The sequence below is a fragment of the Terrapene carolina genome, unplaced genomic scaffold, assembly GCF_002925995.2.
Source record: "Terrapene carolina triunguis isolate 2854851 unplaced genomic scaffold, T_m_triunguis-2.0 Scaffold69, whole genome shotgun sequence".
Taxonomy (NCBI): domain Eukaryota; kingdom Metazoa; phylum Chordata; order Testudines; family Emydidae; genus Terrapene; species Terrapene triunguis.
In genome coordinates this window covers 42,314,261-42,333,568 of record NW_020664420.1, presented here as the reverse complement: position 1 = coordinate 42,333,568, position 19,308 = coordinate 42,314,261, and the positions used below count along the sequence as shown (strand labels likewise).

General features: G+C 42.5%; 1 protein-coding gene across 1 annotated transcript in view; it reads left to right on the top strand.

Moving 5' to 3' along the window:
- Positions 1 to 19,308, top strand: part of BDP1 (B double prime 1, subunit of RNA polymerase III transcription initiation factor IIIB) — a 72,770-nt gene that overhangs the window by 31,878 nt on the left and 21,584 nt on the right. Inside the window, exons 22-28 of the mRNA XM_026649145.2 lie at positions 4,680 to 4,899; positions 5,845 to 5,981; positions 7,873 to 8,080; positions 9,427 to 9,611; positions 11,098 to 11,317; positions 14,517 to 14,734; positions 15,413 to 15,797. Coding sequence (XP_026504930.1) covers positions 4,680 to 4,899; positions 5,845 to 5,981; positions 7,873 to 8,080; positions 9,427 to 9,611; positions 11,098 to 11,317; positions 14,517 to 14,734; positions 15,413 to 15,797 — 1,573 coding nt within the window. The remainder of the gene's footprint in view (positions 1 to 4,679; positions 4,900 to 5,844; positions 5,982 to 7,872; positions 8,081 to 9,426; positions 9,612 to 11,097; positions 11,318 to 14,516; positions 14,735 to 15,412; positions 15,798 to 19,308) is intronic.

Sequence of the window (19,308 nt, the reverse complement as noted above, 5' to 3'; positions counted from 1 at the left end):
AATTTAGACCCCATCATTTTATATGTATATAGGTGGGATTATGCTTTCCAATGTGCATTACTTTGCATTTATCAACATCTGTCATTTTGTTTCCCGGTCACCCAATTTTGAGAGATCCTTTTGTAGCTCTTCGCTGTCTGCCTGGGTCTTAACTATCTTTAATAATTTTGTATCATCTGCAAATTTTGCCACCTCACTGTTTACCCCTTTTCCCAGATCATTTATGAATATGTTGAATAGGACTGATCCCAGTACAGACCCCTGGGGGACACCACTATTTACCTTTCTCCATTCTGAAAACTGATCATTTATACCTATCCTTCGTTTCCTATCTTTTAACCAATCCATGAGAGTAAGGAATGGTGTCCCTAGCCTCTGTTTGTCAGAGGATGGGGATGGATGGCAGGGGAGAGATCACTTGATCACTGCCTGTTGGCCCACTCCCTCTGGGGCACCTGGCATTGGCCACTGTCGGTAGACAGGATACTGGGCTAGATGGACCTTTGGTCTAACCCGGTACGGCCGTTCTTATGTTCTTCCCTCTTATCCCGTGGCAGCTTACTTTCCGTAAGAGCCTTTGGTGAGCGACCTTGTCAAAGGCTTTCTGAAAATCTAAGTACACTGTATCCACTGGATCCCCTTGGTCCACATACTTGTTGACCCCCTCAAAGAATTCTAGTAGATTAGCGAGGCATGATTTCCCTTTACTAAAACCATGTTGACTCTTCCTCAACAAATTATGTTCATCTATATGTCTGACAATATTGTTCTTTATTATAGTTTCAACCAGTTTGCCCGGTACAGGCCTGTAATTGCTGGGATCACCTCTGGAGCCCTTTGTAAAAATTGGCATCAGATTAGCTATCCTCCAGTCATCTGGTACAGGAACTGATTTAAATGATAGGTTACAGACTACAGTTAGTAGTTCTGCAATTTCACATCTGAGTTCTATCAGAACTCTTGGATGAATACCATCTGGTCCTGGTGACTTATTGGTGTTTAATGTTTCATTTTGTTCCAAAACCTCCTCTAATTGATACCCCAATCTGGGACAGTTCCTGAGATCTGACACCTAAAAAGAATGGCTCAGGTTTGGGAATCTCCCTCAGATCCTCAGCCATGAAGACCGATGCAAAAAATTCATTTAGTTTCTCCGCAATGGCCTTATTGTCCTTGAGTGCTCCTTTAGCACCTCGATCATCCAGTGGCCCCACTGGTTGTTTAGCAGGCTTCCTGCTTCTGATGTACTTAAAAAAAAAAAAAATTTTTTTTTGCTATTACTTTTTGAGTCCTTCACTAACTGTTCCTCAAATTCTTTTTTGGCCTTCCTAATTGTATTTTTACACTTCGTTTGTCAGTGTTTATGCTCCTTTCTATTTTCCTCACTAGGATTTGACTTCCACTTTTTAAAGGATGCCTTTTTTCCTCTCGCTCCTTCTTTTACTTTGTTGTTTAGCCATGGTGGCTCTTTTTTGGTTCTCTTACTATGTTTTTTTAATTTGGGGTATACATTTAAGTTGAGTCTCTATTATGGTGTCTTTTTAAAAAGTTTCCACGCAGTTTGCAGAGATTTCACTTTTGGCACTGTACCCTTTAATTTCTGTTTAACTAACCTCCTCATTTTTGGGTAGTTCCCTTTTCTGAAATTAAATGCTAGTGTTGGGCCGCTGTGGTGTTTTTCCTGCCACAGAGATATTAAATTTGATTATATTATGGTCACTATTACCAAGTGGTCCAGCTATATTCACCCTCTTGGACCAGATCCTGTGCTCCACTTAGGACTAAATCAAGAATTGCCTCTCCTTTGGTGGGTTCCAGGACCAGCTGCTCCAAGAAGCAGTCATTTAATGTGTCAAGAAACTTTCTCTGCATCCCATCCTGAGGTGACGTACTCAGTCAATATGGGGATAATTGAAATCCCCCATTATTATTATTTTTTTTTATTTTAATAGCCTCTCTAATCTCCCTGAGCATTTCATAGTCACTATCACCATCCTGGTCAGGTGGTTGGTAATATATCCCTACTGCTATATTCTTATTATTAGAGCATGGAATTTCTATCTATAGAGATTCTATGGTACAGTTTGATTCATTTACGATTTTTCTTCATTGAGTCTATGCTTTCTTTCACATACACCTTTACCCCGATATAACGCGACCCGATATAACATGAATTCGGATATAATGCGGTAAAGCATTGCTCCGGCGGGGGCGGGCTGCGCGCTCCGGCGGATCAAAGCAAGTTCGATATAATGCAGTTTCACCTATAACGCAGTAAGATTTTTTTGGCTCCCGAGGACAGCGTTATATCTGGGTAGAGGTGTATAATGCCTCTCCCCCACCAGCACAACCTGTTTTGTCCTTCCAATATATTTTGTACCCTGGTATTACTGTATCCCATTGATTATCCTCATTCCGCCAAGTTTCTGTGATGCCTGTTATATCAATATCCTCATTTAATACGAGGCACTCTGGTTCACCCATTTTATTATTTAGACTTCTAGCATTGGTATATAAGCACTTTAAAAACTTGTCTCCTTTTAGCCATCTGCCATTGCACAATGTAATTGAACGGGGCTCTTTTTTATTTGGCTGTTTCTGATTAGACCCTGCCTGTATTTTATCATTTTCCATCCTTTCGTCCTCACTAGGACATAAAGATTTTCTGTTAATGGCTCCTCCCCTAAGGGATGTCCGAACCACGTGCTCCTCTGCAGCTGTCGGCTTTCCCCCAGCTCTTAGTTTAAAAAACTGCTCTACGACCTTTTTAATGTTAAGTGCCAGCAATCTGGTTCCATTTTGGTTTAGGTGGAGCCCATCCTTCTTGTATAGGCTCCCCCTTTCTCAAAAGTTTCCCCAGTTCCTAATAATTCTAAACTCCTACACCATTGTCTCATCCACACATTGAGACTCTGCAGTTCTGCCTGTCTAACTGGCCCTGTGTGTGGAACTGGGAACATCTCAGAGAATGCTACCATGGACGTCCTGGATTTCAGTCTCTTACATAGCAGCCTAAATTTGGCCTCCAGGATCTCTCTCCTATCCTTCCTTATGTCGTTGGTACCCTACATGTACCATGACCACCGGCTCCTCCCCAGCACTACACATAAGTCTATCTAGATGTCTCGAGAGATCTGCAACCTTTGCACCAGGCAGGCAAGTCACCATGCGGTTCTCCCGGTCATCGGAAACCCAGCTATCTATGTTTCTAATGATCGAATCACCCATTACTAATGCCTGTCTCTTTCTAATAGCTGGAGTTCCCGCCCCCAGAGAAGTATCCTCACTGCGAGAGGATACCACAACATCATCTGGAAAGAGGGTCCCAATTATGGGATTGTTTCCCTCTGCTCCAGTTAGATGCTCTCCTTCCCTGGGACTTTCATCCTCCTCAACAGAACAGAGGCTGTCAGACTGGGGGTGGGACCGTTCTACTGTGTCCTGGAAAGTCTTATCTATGTGCCTCTCTGTCTCCCTCAGCTCCTCCAGTTCAGCCACTCTGGTCTCCAAAGCCCATACACGGTCTCTGAGGGCCAGGAGCTCCTTGCACCGAATGCACACGTACGCCACCTGCCCATAGGGCAGGTAATCATACATGCTGCATTGGGTGCAATAAACTGGGTAGCCCCCACTCTGTTGCTGGACTTCTGCCTGCATTCTCTTTTTACTCCTGCAGCTGGTTCCTTTGTTGTTGTTTTGTTTATATCAAGGGGGTGTTTTTGGCTTTTAAGTTTAAAGAATGTTGCGTTCTAGCCACTGCTCACACTCCCCCGGAGAACTCCCTTGCAAAACTCCCCTGTTAGCCGCTCCAGTTCATTTAAATTAAAATGGTTAAAAGCAGCATTTTTCTTCCTGCATAATAAAGTTTCAAGCTGTATTAAGTTAATGTTCAGTTGCAATCTTTTGAAAGAACAACCATAATGTTTTGTTCAGAGTTATGAACATTTCAGACTTATGAACACCCTCCATTTCTGAGCACTTAAGCTATAACAGAAACTCACTAATTTGCTTTTGTATTGGAGACCTGTTGAAAATCACTACAAACAAAGCTAATACCTAAGACAACTTAATTCTATAATGGATGCATGGAGGTAATGAGGCTTCTCTAATGCTCTTCTGCAAAATTTCTGCTGAGGTGAGGAGAAACTGCAATTTTTTTTGTTCAAATTACTATCTGCTATGGCAGAGGTTCACAACCTTTTTCTTTCTGAGGCCCCCCAACATGCTATAAAAACTCCACGGCCCACCTGTGCCACAATAACTGGTTTTCTGCATATAAAAGCCAGGGCCGGCGTTAGGGGATAGCAAGCCGGGTAATTGCCTGGTGCCCTATGCCACAGGGGCTCCTGCAAAGTTACATTGCTCAGGCTTCAGCTTCAGCCCCGCATGGCGGTGCTCAGGGCCATGGGCTTCAGCCCCATGCAGTGGGGCTTCGGCTTTCTACCCAGGGCCCCAGCAAGTCTAATGCTGGCCCTGCTTGGTGGCCCCCTGAAACCTGTTCACGGCCCCGCAGTTGAGAACCACTGTGCTATCGTATTTGTTTAAAATTTAACATCTGCACTGTTAGAGAAAAACAGAACAGAAAGACTTTATTGATACAGATGTAACTGACCTATGAATACTAGTATTATGTCTCTGCGTTACAGAGGATTTCAGATATCATGTTGCTTTTTTCGCAGGCTCCACAGCAAACTCATCTCTCAAGGAGAAAGTAAACCAGCCTTTCTTCAGCCAGCCCAGCTAGTGAGGAGCCGATTCCAGAGGCCCAAGCCAAACATAGGAAGGGCAGTTGGAAGGAAAGAAACACGAGCAACAGAAAAGGATGAAACTGAAAAAAAAACTGAAGTTGAGCAATCAGCTCTGCAAAAAGATGAATCTGCTGGCATCCCCTACACTGTAGTAAGTTGTAGTACAAGTAAACCACTTCAAGGCATTTTCTTTAATATTTCTCAAAAAGGAGTATAATGCAGCAGTTAAGTAGTGAACAGATTGAAGCTTAGAGGGTATAATATGGTAAACCCTTACCAGGTTGAGCCATTACAGACATTACAACAATGAACTCTTTAAAATCTATTTATTTTTAATAAATAAAAGCCTTATTATGGAAAACGAAGGGTATGGTTTTGGTTGGATTTGCAATAGAAGGAAAGATTAGGCACAATCAAGTAACTCCTGGCTGGGCTCATATCAACTACTTAAAAATAAGGGTTTTGCATCATCCTTCCTGATTAAATAAACTCCATGTTGGGGAAACTAAGTGAGGGAGGCCAGAAGGGCAAGGAAGGAACAGCAGGAAACAATCAGTTCTTACATACAAAGCTACATTCTATTTTTTAAGCTTTTTGTGGCACAGCACTACTGCCATAGAAGTAAGACTATGCCGGCTGACTTTATTATAAGCTGGTTAACCTTAGGCAAGTCACTTAGCACCTTCCTACCTCTGTTTAAGCATCTGTAAAATAGAGGATATTTAGCTGCATTTTGTTTACTGATTCTTAGGTTTTGTAACTTGCAATGAAATACTCTGAAAGGCACTATGTGCAAAACAGCATGCCCCAAACTTTCAAACTTGGGTGTCTATAGTTAAGCTTTTAAATCCCCTAAGGTGCCTAAATATGGATTTAGATGCCTACCTGTGGGCACTCAGATTTTAAAATTCTGTCCTATGATTGTTTTTCTGCCTGCCCATTAATGGAATTACATGTTCAAATAGTTTTCATTTTCATATTTACAGAGAGCCTTAGTTTCTGTGATTTTATAAAATGCAATCCTATTTTAAAACATGGGACATTTTAGTACTTGTTTGCAGTACATGACCACTATTGATGATAGTTATATTTTCAGCACAAGCCAAAGGGTGAAAATGAAGCTGTCTCTTCTGAAGCTTCAGGAGATAAGTTGTTGGGCTGTGAGAAACAGACACCAGAAGGAGAATCTCCAGTGCCTGATATTTACCAAAATGTGTCAGATGAACAAAGCAGGTGAGCTGAAGTTTAGGAAACAAGTTTGAAAGCTTTTCATGCAAACATTTACCTATTGTACAAATGAGATCCCTGTGCATGTATCAGTACCTTTCTTCCCAATGTTTTCCAACTCTCTCTGGTCCTTTATTTCAGTGCTAGCATCTAACATTTTTATTCTGTGGCTTTCTTTAGTTGAGCCCAGGTGCTTGATATTGTTTCTCTGTGGGGCTGTCTTGAATATATTTGAGTTCAAAGTTCTTTCCTACCAAGTTTTGTCTTCCTGGGGGTAGTTTTTTCCAAATGCATATAAATGTCTAATACATTAATACTTGCATGTTTTTTCAGATAAGATTTCCAGTATTGTTAATGGCAAAGTCCTTATTTGTTTCCTCTGACCCAGTGTATTCTTATGTTGTTAGTCTAGGTGAATGCAAGTACTAAGTATGTGTTTGGTTACTGGTTTCCCTGATGTTATTAGTGTTGCTAGCAACAGAAAAACTAAAGTTCCTGATTACATAAATAACTAAAATAGCTAGATCTCCAACAATTTTATGCCTCTTATAGAAAAAGAATACCTCCAAAAATACTTACTTTAAATAGATCTTTTTTCAAACCACAAGAAATTCTACAAACTTTTTTAACATTGCAGAAACACTAATTCTTTAAAACAACTTCTTAGCCTTTGCCAGCACTTGCAAGGCAACACATTCTATCCTTGGAGCCAGGGAACAATGCATGTGGCTGTTCCTTTTGGGGATTCCAGAGGAAGTCACATTTTTCCAGTACCCACAGGCAAGGGGAATCTGTTGGCTTGACACATGTATCTTGATTGGGGGAGATGGGAGGGAAGTAAAGTAGTAATGGTGGGATTCTAGAGACCCACCATCTTTCAAATACTTTGCTCCTGCCCTTAATTATTACTCCTTTGTTATCTCTTCTCTTTTATTTATAAGAAATTCAGAAAGATTGAAAACCTAATCTGAGTACCCCTGGAACCAGAGTAGCTATAATGAAATGCCCTCACTTTCCCTTCTTGTTATTGATGCACCTCTATGTTAAAAATGAAATAACAGGGCACTAATTAACCTGAGGTATTGGGGTTCTTAGCTCCTGACCAATTACAAGCAAAGGGGTTGGACTAACAAAATAAATTTTGGAGTGCTTCTTTCATTGTGGTGCTTTTTAAATCATTGCACAATTTCAAACATTCTAAATTTTTATTGGCAATATTGCAACCTTTCTCATCACAGAAGCAATACGTGGATTTGTTTACATCTTATTTTTAAATTAAGACGCATAAGGCACATGTTAGTTTCTATTTACAATTGCAACTTAATGTTGTTAGTATTCATTATGAATTAACATGAAGTATTGTTAGTGTCACAATTTAAGACCAAGTTATGAGGCCTTCTCACCCATAACCCTTAGAATCAAAAAAGGGTTTGCATATAACTGATACATTCAGGTAGAAGTATTGTCACACAAGCATGGCCAGGATTTAAATATTTAAATTCTGGAAATTAGGTATCTAGAAAGCCAGAATTTGTTGATTCCCTTCACACCGCTTCTTTTCAGCTTGGGCTACTTCCTAGTAGTATGAAAATAGCTAGCAGTGATGTGTATGACACACAGCAGAAAAATAATAGCAAGAAAAATCTTGACACTGGGCTTTGGCTATGTTACATGTTCAGAGTTACTCCCCAAATGCTGAAAACTAGAAACTGTAAATGCTAAAGGAGCACATTTTCCTGATCTTAAACCAAAAGGCACAGCATGGAAAAAAATTGTAACTCTTTTGTATAAGTATTGATTTTAAAAAATCTGTTAACAATGAGTGCAGTAACAGGTTCCATTAATTGTAACCATGTGACATTTTCTGTTTTTAAATCATTGGCACTGAAAAATCCAGTTCCCAAGAAGATAAGCCATGTGCTATCAAACCAGCACAGCTAATGAGGAGTTGGTTCCAGAGGGCTAGATCAAACCTGGGAAGGGCATATGGCAAGAAAGAAGAGCCAGTGGCAGAAAAAGTTACTGCTCCAGTTGAAGGGGAAACAGGAAAAGCAGAGGAGAGCCCTTTACCACATAGGGATTCTGATGTACATCTCTCTCCAAAAGTGAGAATTTTACTGAGATCTTTTTGTTTATGCTTATTGATACCTGTCTTTTACCTGCAGCTTTTATGAAGAAACTGCTTAAGTAGGCTAATAAACCCACATACTAGGCATGAATTAAATCATTTTTTTATCCTTATGCGTGATACTTACAATTTAATATAAACCACTCAGGAACACAGAACAAATGCCTAGATGTTTATTAGGCAAATGGTAAGATTTATCCTGTTTCTTTACCTAAAAACTAAAGACATTTTGAAATTTCAGATATTTTCATGACACTCGATGTTTAAAATGCACAGGCATTTTAAATGCATTACAGACTATTCGTTATTGCCATGTTTTTATTCAGAGACCTCTAGTAACTGATCAAAAAGGAGAGTACTGGATGTTTTTTATTTTCCCCAGTGGTTCTCAAACTTTTGTATTGGTGACCCCCTTTCATACAGCAAGCCTCTGAGTGCGACCCCCCACCCCCCAATACATCAAAAACACATTTAAAAAAAAAAATTTAACACTATTATAAATGCTGGAGGCGAAGTGGGGTTTGGGAGTGGAGGCTGACAGCTCGCAACCCCCATGTAATGACCTCACAACCCCCTGAGGGGTCACGACCCCTAGTTTGAGAACGCCTGTCCTAGACGTTGCCTTGTCTTTATTGAAGGAATAGCAGCAATGACTAGTTACCATAAGATGCTTAAAGCCTTTAGAAAGAAGTTCTGATTCAGATTAATTTATGGATAATAACTCAGAACAGGGCCGGCTCTAGGCACCAGCAAAACAAGCTGGTGCTTGGAGCAGCACATTTTTAGGGGCGGCATGGCCGGCGCCAGAATGCCGCCCCTAAAAATGTGCCCCGGCCGCCCTAGCTCACCTCCGCTGCTGCCGCTCGTGCGCCATGGCGCGCGAAACAGCTGATTTGCATGCCGCTGCTCGCCCTCCCTCCCAGGCTCTCAAACCTGGGAGGGAGGGGGAGATCCCGAGCGGCTGCGGCGCGCGAAACAGCTGATCTGCGCGCCGCTGCTCACCCTCCCTCCCAGGTTTGAGAGCCTGGGAGGGAGGGGGAGACTCCGAGTGGCTGTAGCACGTGCGCCGCTTCTCCCTCTCCCTCCTAGGCTTGAGAGCCTGGGGGGGAGGAGGCAGGGCTGGGGATTTGGGGAAGGGGCGGAGCTGAGGCGGGGCCGGGGGTGGGGTAAGAAAAAAACGGGGGGGCGGGAGGGGGCGGCCAAAATTGTTTCCACTTGGGGCGGCAAAAATCCTAGAGCCATCCCTGACTCAGAATGCTTTTTTGTTCTTTACAAATACCATATGTAATATTAATATTTTTGCTATTCTAAAATAATTTAAAGGCTGAAGTGGATTTGGCCCAAAAAGATGGTTCAGATTCCTGTGGGGTCACCTCACCAAAAAGAAGCATTCAATCAGAAAAACTTTGCTCCCTTGAGAAATCTTTGAGCTGCAACAATCAGAGCGATCAAAGAAAGAGTTGTATGTCTACAGATGTTGAGAGCAGGCTTCCGAATTATTCTGAAAGGTAACGTTCATATTTCATAAATGAATGGTCTTTAAAACACTGTTGTACTAATCCATTCACGTTTAAAAATTGTAAGTATTATAAAGCTTTATCAGTAATATATAACTTTTGTTATGGCAGGGATCACCAGGTGGCACCATTACATAGTCTTAAAGTTTGTTTTCTTGCTGTGCGAGCACATTTTTAATCTTGGAAGAAAATTGCCCTGATAATATTGTTTAGCTTTGGTTTGGTTTTGTTTGTTTTTTCCCTGTATGTGTCCCTTTGGTGGAGCTGTGGCAAGCAGCAAGGGAGTTTATTCTCTGCCTCGATGTCACCAACTAGTCCACTTTTTGAGGCATAGTTATTCTGTGGGAACCAGGCATGGATGTTTAGGCTTAGGCCTTTGAAAGTTGGGACTGTCTGCATGCCATTTGTGCCCACCTCTGATCAAGGACTGTGTATGTATAAAAAGAACAAGTCGTATTCATGCTATATCCAGATTCACTTATTTCTTCTCTTATGGGATGTTGACCTGCAAAGCCCTGACATCTGCTACCATTGCTATTACATTAATTTTGCCAACCTCCTTGACTAGTTTAAGGATTTATTCCTTGTGTTTGAAGAGGCATTTGTAATCTGTATAGTTCTTAATATAGCCAGACTGAAGGACCACTTCTTGGCAGCCTCTTGGCCATAGTGAAAGCAACAAAATCAGAGGTAGGGATGAATGCCAACCCTTCATTTTATCCAGTTCATCAGATTTCTCATAACCTGATTTGATTACATTCTGAATTCCTGCAATGTTATCCTGCTTCTGTTTGCCATAAAATATTACTCCACTGGCCAGTGTTGTTTGCTTTAAGTCATTAGACAGTGCATCATGCCAAGATGCGATTTTTCTCTACATCAGTAACACGTACCTCCGTATTAATTTGGCCAGACCTTGGATTCTTTCTTTTTCTAATTGCAGAAACTTTCCAATCTTCAGAACCCTCAAATCAATTTTATGGAATAAGTTCAGACTCTTCATTACCAATACCCTAGTATCAGAGAAGACTTTCCCCTCTTCTGTCCCAAGAGAAACAAATGATGATAATAGGACATCTTTTCATCCGCTATCTATTTGTTCGGGGGGGGGGGGGAAAATTCGACTTGCACTTGGGTTAGCTTTGGGCACCTTGAGCCCACAGTGGCTTGTCCTCTCCTGCACCCCCCCCCCCCCAAACATTCCCCTTCCCCTCAAAAAACCCAGTACTGCCACAAAGAAAACTGAAACATCCACCACTGAAAATGATGTGCAGGCAATTTCCCTTTTCATATCTTCCTTTTTCCCTGAGTGGACCTCTTAAAATACTGTATGCGATTAACATTTATGGGAGTCGACTTTTTTTTCCTGGTTCACATTGTGCAGATGTTACATATAGTTAGGCTAGTACAGTAGATTTGCAAAAGCTATTTTAATGGTCGGTGACTACTAATATGTACAATCATAATATTTTCCTAGGTCCAGTTCTGGAGAAGAAAGTAAACCAAGTGCTATAAAACCTGCACAGCTAGTGAGGGGCCATTTACGGAGGCCAAAGCCAAACCTAGTTAGAGCAACAAGAAAGAAAGAAGCCCTTGAAGAGGGAGAAAACACAACTGAGGAAAAGACTGAAGCTACAAATACGGAAGAAGGTCTGGTATCATGTGGTATAAAATCAGAAAACCTAACCTCATTACTGGTAAGTACTGAACATCAGATCTAGGTCAGCCTATTACGTCAGTGAATGAATTCTTTTCTTCTGCTTTCTTCTTCTTATGACCTATGGATTTTGGAGAATCTACTTTCTGGATATCAGAGGTTAAATTGGTTCTTTGAATCTCATTGCCAGTGGTGAATTGATGTAAAAATAACGAGCACAAAGCCTACGTAGTTTAGAAGTATTTTAAAAGAAAATGTTTCATCTTTTATGTTTTACTGCATTACATTTTGATTTGCCATCAGTGACTTCATTCACTTAAATATTCCGTAATTTCATTACCTGCAAATGTAAATAAGTGTCTTTTACACACTCAACAATACAAATAAAGGCAGCTGTTCATAACCACAACTGCTTAAAATCTGTATGTATGCACACAAGGTCTTTTGTGGCTTATATATTAAATACTAGTGAATGTGGAACTACATAATTCAGGCAACCTGTTGAGGCTTTTATTTTTTATTTTTATTTCCGGGATAGCACTGAGCTGACATAGGTAGGGTTACCATACGTCCGGTTTTTCCCGGACATGTCCGGCTTTTTGGTAATCAAACCCCCGTCCGGGGGGAATTGCCAAAAAGACGAACATGTCCGGGAAAAATACCGCCGGCCGGGCACTTCCCCTCCCGCGGCTGCTGTGCTCCTCCCCTGACTCTTCGGCTCTGTTTAAAGCCGAGCTGCCCGAGCGCTACCGGCTTCAGGCAGCCCCCGTTCTTCCGGACCCTGAACCGCCGGCCGGGCACTTCCCCTCCCGGGCTCCGGGGGCGCAGGGTCCAGAGGCATGGGGGCTGCCCGAAGCCCGAGCGCTACCGGCTTCACGTTTTGCCGGGCAGCCTCCAGACCCTGCGCCCTCGGTTGGGCGCTTCCCCTCCCGGGCTCCAGCTGCGCTGGGGAAGCACCGGCTGGGGGCGCAGGGTCTGGGGGCTGTCCGGCAAACCATGGAGCCGGTAGCGCTCGGGCAGCCCTTTTCGCGTGGCTGGGAGGGAGGAGGGGGAGTTAGGGCGGGGACTTTGGAGAAGGGGCGGAGTTGGGGCGGGGCCGGGGGTGGGAAAGGGGCGGGGCCAGGGCCCCGTGGAGTGTCCTCTTTTTTTATTTTTTAAATATGGTAACCCTAGACATAGGATGCTTCACTCTATTTCTGTTGTCTGCAATGTACAACTCAGACTTTTTTTATTTCCTCCTCAGTATATGATTCTGTCACAGCATGGCTTGCCCTTGTAACTGAAATAGGTCCGGTGCTTCTGTGCCAGTTGGGCCAATTAAGGGGGCAGGGCTGCATCTGGGTCTATAAAGGGTCAGCGAGAGATCGGGGGGATGGGGTGTCAAACTGGCTGAGAGAGCTAGGAAGCAGCAGAATTGCTAGAGTCCCCTGGAATGGGAGACAGTGAGAGCCTGAGATGTAAAGGGTGAGCTGAGTGCGGGACTGTTTTGATACATTTGGACAATAAAACTGTGTTAAAAGAGACTGTGGGCATGGCAGAGAGTCCTTAGCAAGCTGAAGAGAAGCCCTGCCGTCTGACAGATTCACTAAATATTTTGGGCCTGTAAATTATTCCAGCCAAAGGCCTGTAGCTGATGATGTACAATTATTGATACATATTTAAAAAGTGAGATGTTCTTACTGAACTGAACCAACCGATGACTAGTTGAGATTGTGATTTACTGGATAAAGTGAAGATTATTCTTTCACCCCCTAATAATTTTCTGGGTTTTATGGTGGAGGTTTCTCAGGGAACTTCAATGGCTAATGGGTTTTTGCCATCATCTCGGAAGAACAAGTTCAAGGGTTCTATGTCAGCAGAGCTCCTGAAGGAAACAGCAACAACAAAATGCTAGGAGTGGCCACTTAATGTAGGGATCTCTCTGCTCTAGGCAAACTTTCTGGTATGTCTGAATGAGGAAAGGTTTTAAAAAAACAAAAACAAACAAACAAAAAAACCTGGGCATGTTTAGTCTTCAGAAAAGAAGACTGAGGGGGATCCTGATAAGTCTTCAAATACGTTAAGTGCTGTAATAAAGAGGACTGTGATCATTTGTTCTCCGTGCCACTGAACGTAAGACCAAAAGTAATGGACTTAATCTGCAGCCAGGGAGATTTAGGTTAGATATTGGGAGAAACTTTCTAACTATCAAGGTATTCCAGGTATTAACTAGGCTTCCAAGGGAATCCCCATCAGTGGAGGATTTAAGAACAGTTTGGACAAATAACTGTCAGGGATGGTCTAGGTTTACTTGGCCCTGCCCCTTTATAGGGGGCTAGGCCTGATGATTTCATGAGGTCCCTTCCAGCCCTCCGTTTCTGTGATTCTACTGTTCTGTTTAAGTCACTTCATCTAAATTGCTGTAGCATTCTCTCTTCATTTCATGCAAGGGCAGAGAAGAAACCATCCTTCATTCTCCTAATCCCACTGTCTTTGCTTTGTCAGAAAATACAAGCAGTTTCCTCTTCCTAGGTGGATCTAGAACAGGGGTAGGCAACCTATGGCACGCGTGCCAAAGGTGGCATGCAAGCTGATTTTCAGTGGCACTCACACTGCCTGGGTCCTGGCCACTGGTCCGAGGGGCTCTGCATTTTAATTTAATTTTAAATGAAGCTTCTTAAACATTTTAAAAACCTTATTTACTTTACATACAACAATAGTTTGTTATATACTATAGACTTATAGAAAGAGACCTTCTAAAAACGTTAAAATATATGACTGGCACGTGAAACCTTAAATCAGAGTGAATAAATGAAGACTCGGCACATCACTTCTGAAAGGTTGCTGACCCCTGATCTAGAAAGTGTGTAGGCCCTGAGTGTCAATCTTCCTGATTGCTGTAATTTGGCATGGGCCACCACAGGTGTGGCAATTAGCAGCAGTAACATGAAGTTGAGTACGAAGGGTTATACGGCTGTACAAAAAAACCTAAAACACAACTGGGAGCAGTAGTCAATAGTTATTTCAAGTGCTCTTCTGGTTCAGCTGGGCAGCCAGGTTAGCTTAGAAAAAGGTTGTCTAAGAAAGAAGCAGAGGTTACAGTTTTGGATTGTGTTCAAGAATTTGACTAATGCTTTTTTTTTTTTTTTTGGAAAGGATCTATTTAGAGATAATGGAAAACTCTTAATACCATTAGTATAGCATTGTCCACTATCAAATATAAACTTACTTTGGCAGTCATTGTCTTCATGTCTATTTAGCACACATCTGGTAACTTAGTAGAAGTTGCATCCTCCACAGAGGTTCCACGGAAAAAAGAGTCTGCAGACAGTATTGAGGCAGTGCCTCCTAAAAGGAGCAGGCAGTCCTGTAAATTCCAGTCTCCAGAGAGATTGTCGGAGAGTGAAAGTCAAATAGAACAAGAGGAAGATTCTCAGCCTCTTTATGCTCAGGAGAAGACCTCAGACAAACTGATAAGGTGAAGTAACTAAGGGTTTAATAATGATACTAGCCCAACTAAGATCCCATAGTTAAGTTTCTCACTTTTTCTGTCTGCCCACTCTTCTGATGTGGGGTGGATGGGGGTGTGTGGGCATGCGCACTCATACTTATTCCCCAGATGTTTTTTCATGGATGGAATTCTCATCTTAAAACTCTTGACCACTTCTGTCACCCAACTGTACTTGAGTCTTTCTCCTGCAAAGTCAGTGTGGAGAATAGGCTCTTTCTTGACTAAGCTGCCTGCTGAAGGGTTCACAGATTGTAAAATACACATGCGCGCACGCACTCTTGATTCTCCAAAATAAAAAGGAAACAATCCCCTCCTCGCTATTGCCATAAATTACCAGGTCCTTTAAATTTCACTGCACAGCACAGTTTTCCAGTATTTCTGCCTGAAGTTAAAAGATAAGGAAACTAATTATATCCACAATACAATATCAGTACTTGGAACATTCACAAAGGAATGGGAATGCTGACCAAGGAAAGTACTGATTTTATTTTTCCCAGTGTATGATCGTAATTAATTATCATGTCTCAACACTGGTCATAATACCAATTACCACATGAGTTCACTGCGACTGTAACATTAATTCCTTTTTATGTTTAATATTGCTATTTTACTAAAAAGTGAATTTCTTTTTTTATATCCATTTAGAAGGCAGCCTAGAAGGTCATCCGAACAGGCAGGCCTGCCAAAACGTGTATCTGAGCTAAGAACTTCTTCTGCCTCTGAATGTGAAGTTGATCGCTGTGAAAAGGGAAAACCACGTCGAAAGATTAAACCAACTATTACCAAAGGCAAAGGCTTGAAAACGGCCCACAGCAAGAGATCTGGGAAAGAACATGGGAGTTCAAAGGTAACCTTGGTGACCCTCCGAGCTTCTCAAGAGGAGGATGAAGATGATGCAGATGAATTTGAGCTGGATGATGAAGATGAATGTTTTTCACCAGAAGAAGTAAACAAAGCTCCAGTGTTTGTTCCTGTAGGTCTTCGATCTCCAAAACCTATTCCTGTCCAGATTGAGGAAACCATGGAAGAGGTATGACATGTTGACTTGTTTTGTAGAGTTCTGGTGTTTTGGAGTGTAGTCTTTCCTTTTGCCACCAGCTTTTCTCACACTTGCCTTCGCTTGAGTTGTAGTAACAATAGCAATTTATTTTACAAACATGTTGTGGGTCAGCAGTTTTTCTGTTTTGTTTAATTGACAAATGGACTGGTGGTGGAGTGGCATTAATATTTGTGGCATGTGTTCTTGGTTCAGGCTGCTCAAGGAACTTAGCCTAAAGCCCAGTCCTGCAATGAGTATTGTGTGGGAGGCTCTGGGTGAGTCCTGTTTCATTCAATGGGGCTCTCTGTGAGCACAGGAATCCACCTTTGCAGAGTACATTGCAAGCTTGCGGCCTAAGACAGAATGGATGCAAACGTTTCAATTTCATGTTTGAGTGTCAGAATCAGAGCAACCTGTGTTCTTCTGTTTGCTCTCTCAAGAAACATACCTGACCATAACAATCTTGTCTCATGACATTATACATATTTACATTCTAATTAATGTATGTATTGCACTCAAAAAACTGTTAAAAGAATGTTAAGGTTGCAAAGTGAAGCACCCAAAATTAGAAAATGCTAGAATTAAAGTTGCCTGTGCAGTCTGAATTTGGGCCCCTTGAGTAAGTTCACCATAATCATCTTTAATTACATGACCACATATTATTTTTTCTAGGCTTTTTTAAAAAAAAACCCACAGAAAACAAATTCTATCATGTCAAACCATTGACACTCACATGGGTCATGAGCTGGGTTGGAACCTTTAGGGCCACATCATAACTCTCTGCCACTTGAGCTAAGAGTAACTGGTAGCAGTAGTAAGCTGTCATTCTCCGTGGACCAACCACTAGAGGGAGATGAGACAGAGAGACACTTTGCCACTGGGTTTCACGTGTACTTACTGACATCAGAAGAATGTTGAGACTCAAAAATCTTTTTGGTTCCATTCTAGGTTCTGGAGGGAAGTATGCTTCTGTGGTCATGGACCTTTCTGCCCCACTCCCTCATTGACCCCTTCAAGTTTGTCCCTTCCACCCTGTCCTTATCTCAGTCCCGTTTCTCCTCCTCCCCTGCCTCTTCATCCTAGTCTCTTTGCTCAGTTTCCAGTCTTGCTCCCTTGCTCCTTGTCCTGGTCCCAGGTTCCTTGCCCAGCCACTCCCAGACTTGACCCCCAGCTCCTTCTCCCAGTCAGTCATCTTTCCACCACAGCTGCCAATCGTTTTGCTCTGCAAGTCAAGTCTTCTTCCTTCTTCTCCTCACTTCCTTGGCTTCTTGCACCCCCACCCTCCTTCCAAAAAAATGAAAACAGACCCACAAAAAATAAGCCACCACTTTGACTCTTGTTCCCTCTGCATTCAAGTCAGATGTTTCCTTCTCCAAGTTGCCTGGGAGTAGGAGCAGTAAGAGCATAGGAGAGACTCTCTTAGCTCTCAGTTGTGTAGCCCAGAGAAGCAATTGCAGAGAGAGCCCTGCTCAGTCCCTGCAACACTGGGCTGGAGCATTCTCAGCTGCTTTGTGGGGATGGTGGATGCATGGTCCGGTTGGCGCACAAGAACTCTGAGGGGATGGAGCATGCTCAGTGCAGACAGAACATTCAGAGAAATTACCTGCCAGATTCTAGCAAGTGTCTACTGAGCCTGTGCAGATGGAAATTTTTCTTAAGTTTATAGCTTGGCCAAATTGAGCAGGTTTTCAGTACAACAGCAAAAAGCCTTTCCCTGACTCAAAGGCAGTCCTTGCCAAATTTCAAATCCCTGCTTCAAAGTGTGGAGGTATAAGAGCTTCTCAACAAAATGGTTATTTTTTTTTAACCTGTCAAAACTGTGTTTTTCCCAAATCTCATTCTCTGAAATGTCTGAATTATTTTTGCTGAAACTTGAAAAATCTAAATAAATGTCAGCCTGGGGCAGGCACCTAGCATGGAAAATTTCAGCTGGAACAGTTACGTTTAGCTGAGTTATAAGCCACTGAAAACCGGGTCTTATAATGGGAAATTTTGGACAGTCTTAATAATAGGCGGTTCTACCAGCTCCATCTCTAGTACATAGTACTGTTGCCCCTTATCAACTCAAGTAACTAGTCAAAGTTTTGGGGCCCTGCGAATGTTCCATTTTGGAGTAGAAATTGGTTTTGGGTATTTTTTTATGCAGTTTTGTTTATTTACAGAAAATGCACAAATTCCTGTTTCTCTGAACACAGGAGGAACCAAGAACAAAAGAAGTAGTTTCTTAGGCTTTGTCTACACTACCGCTTTTGTCAGCAAAACTTTTGTTGGTCAGGGGTGTGAAAAAACTGACTGACATAAGTTACACCAACAAAAGTGCCAGTGTGGAAAGTACTGTGTTGGTGGGAGATGCTCTCCAGCCGCCATAGCTACCGCCTCTTGTTGGGGGTGGTTTAATTATGCCAATGGGAGAGCACTCTCCTGCTGGCATAGAGCAGCTACACAGGAGACCTTATGCCGATGCAGCTGCAGCGGTACAGTTGTCTGCTGTAAGGTCCGTAGCATAGACATAACCTTAGTTTACAGCCGCAAGCCTCTTTAGCCAACGCCAGACCCAAAAGTGCTCTCTCTAGTGTTTCCCAGTCTCACTGTGCTTACTGGCTGCTGCTTGTCTGTGTCCCTCTCCACCCCTCCTTGGGTGAAAAAACACACCCCTGAGCAATGCAAGTTTCAGCGCTGTAAAGTGGCAGTGTAGATAGTGCTACAGTGCTGGGAGCTGTGCTCCTAGTGCTGGTGGCTATTCCCCTCGTGGGGGTGGTCTCTCCCAGCGCTGGAGCCGCGACTACCCAGCCACATTCAAGCGCTGCCGCGGTAGTGCTTTAACATCGGCTGTGTAGACATACCTTCAGTTTCTGTGCATTCTGCCTTTCCACCACCCCATCTCACCCACCCACCTGGACACAATGCCCAGTGGAACCCCCCTTGCCCACATGGTGCTTGTTTCTATTAGGCCTTGTTGTAGGTGTGGTCCCGTAGTTGTAAGAAACACTTATCTTAAGAGAAGAGTGGGTACACGCATCAGTTTCGACAAAGGTTTTAACTCAGTCCATAACAAGATTTCATCCAGCTCATAACAGTATTTTTCCCTTTCAAGTCAACTGGTAAATTCCAGCGGGTTAGGAATTTTTCAACTAAATGTTTTTTTGTTGTTGTTGTTGGAAAATGCTGATTTGTCAAAACTGAAACTTTTTGAGGAATCGTATTAGTTTTGGGAAAACTTTTTTGTCAGGAAGGTTTCTCAGATGCAGGATTAGTGAGAGAGAACACCCCCTGAATAGCCTAATTCAGAGCAGGGTCTGGAACCTGTGTCTCCTACATCCATATTTAATATGTTGTCGAGTTCAAGTCCATGCACTGAATTTTTGGGCAGTCTGAATTGATTCAGATCAGGGACTTGAACCTGGTACTCACCTGGGATGTGGGTTTCCTCTTGATCTTTTCTTATTCCATATACATTCTAACATCCTTTGTATTCCTGCTAGGGTTTTATCTGAGATAATCT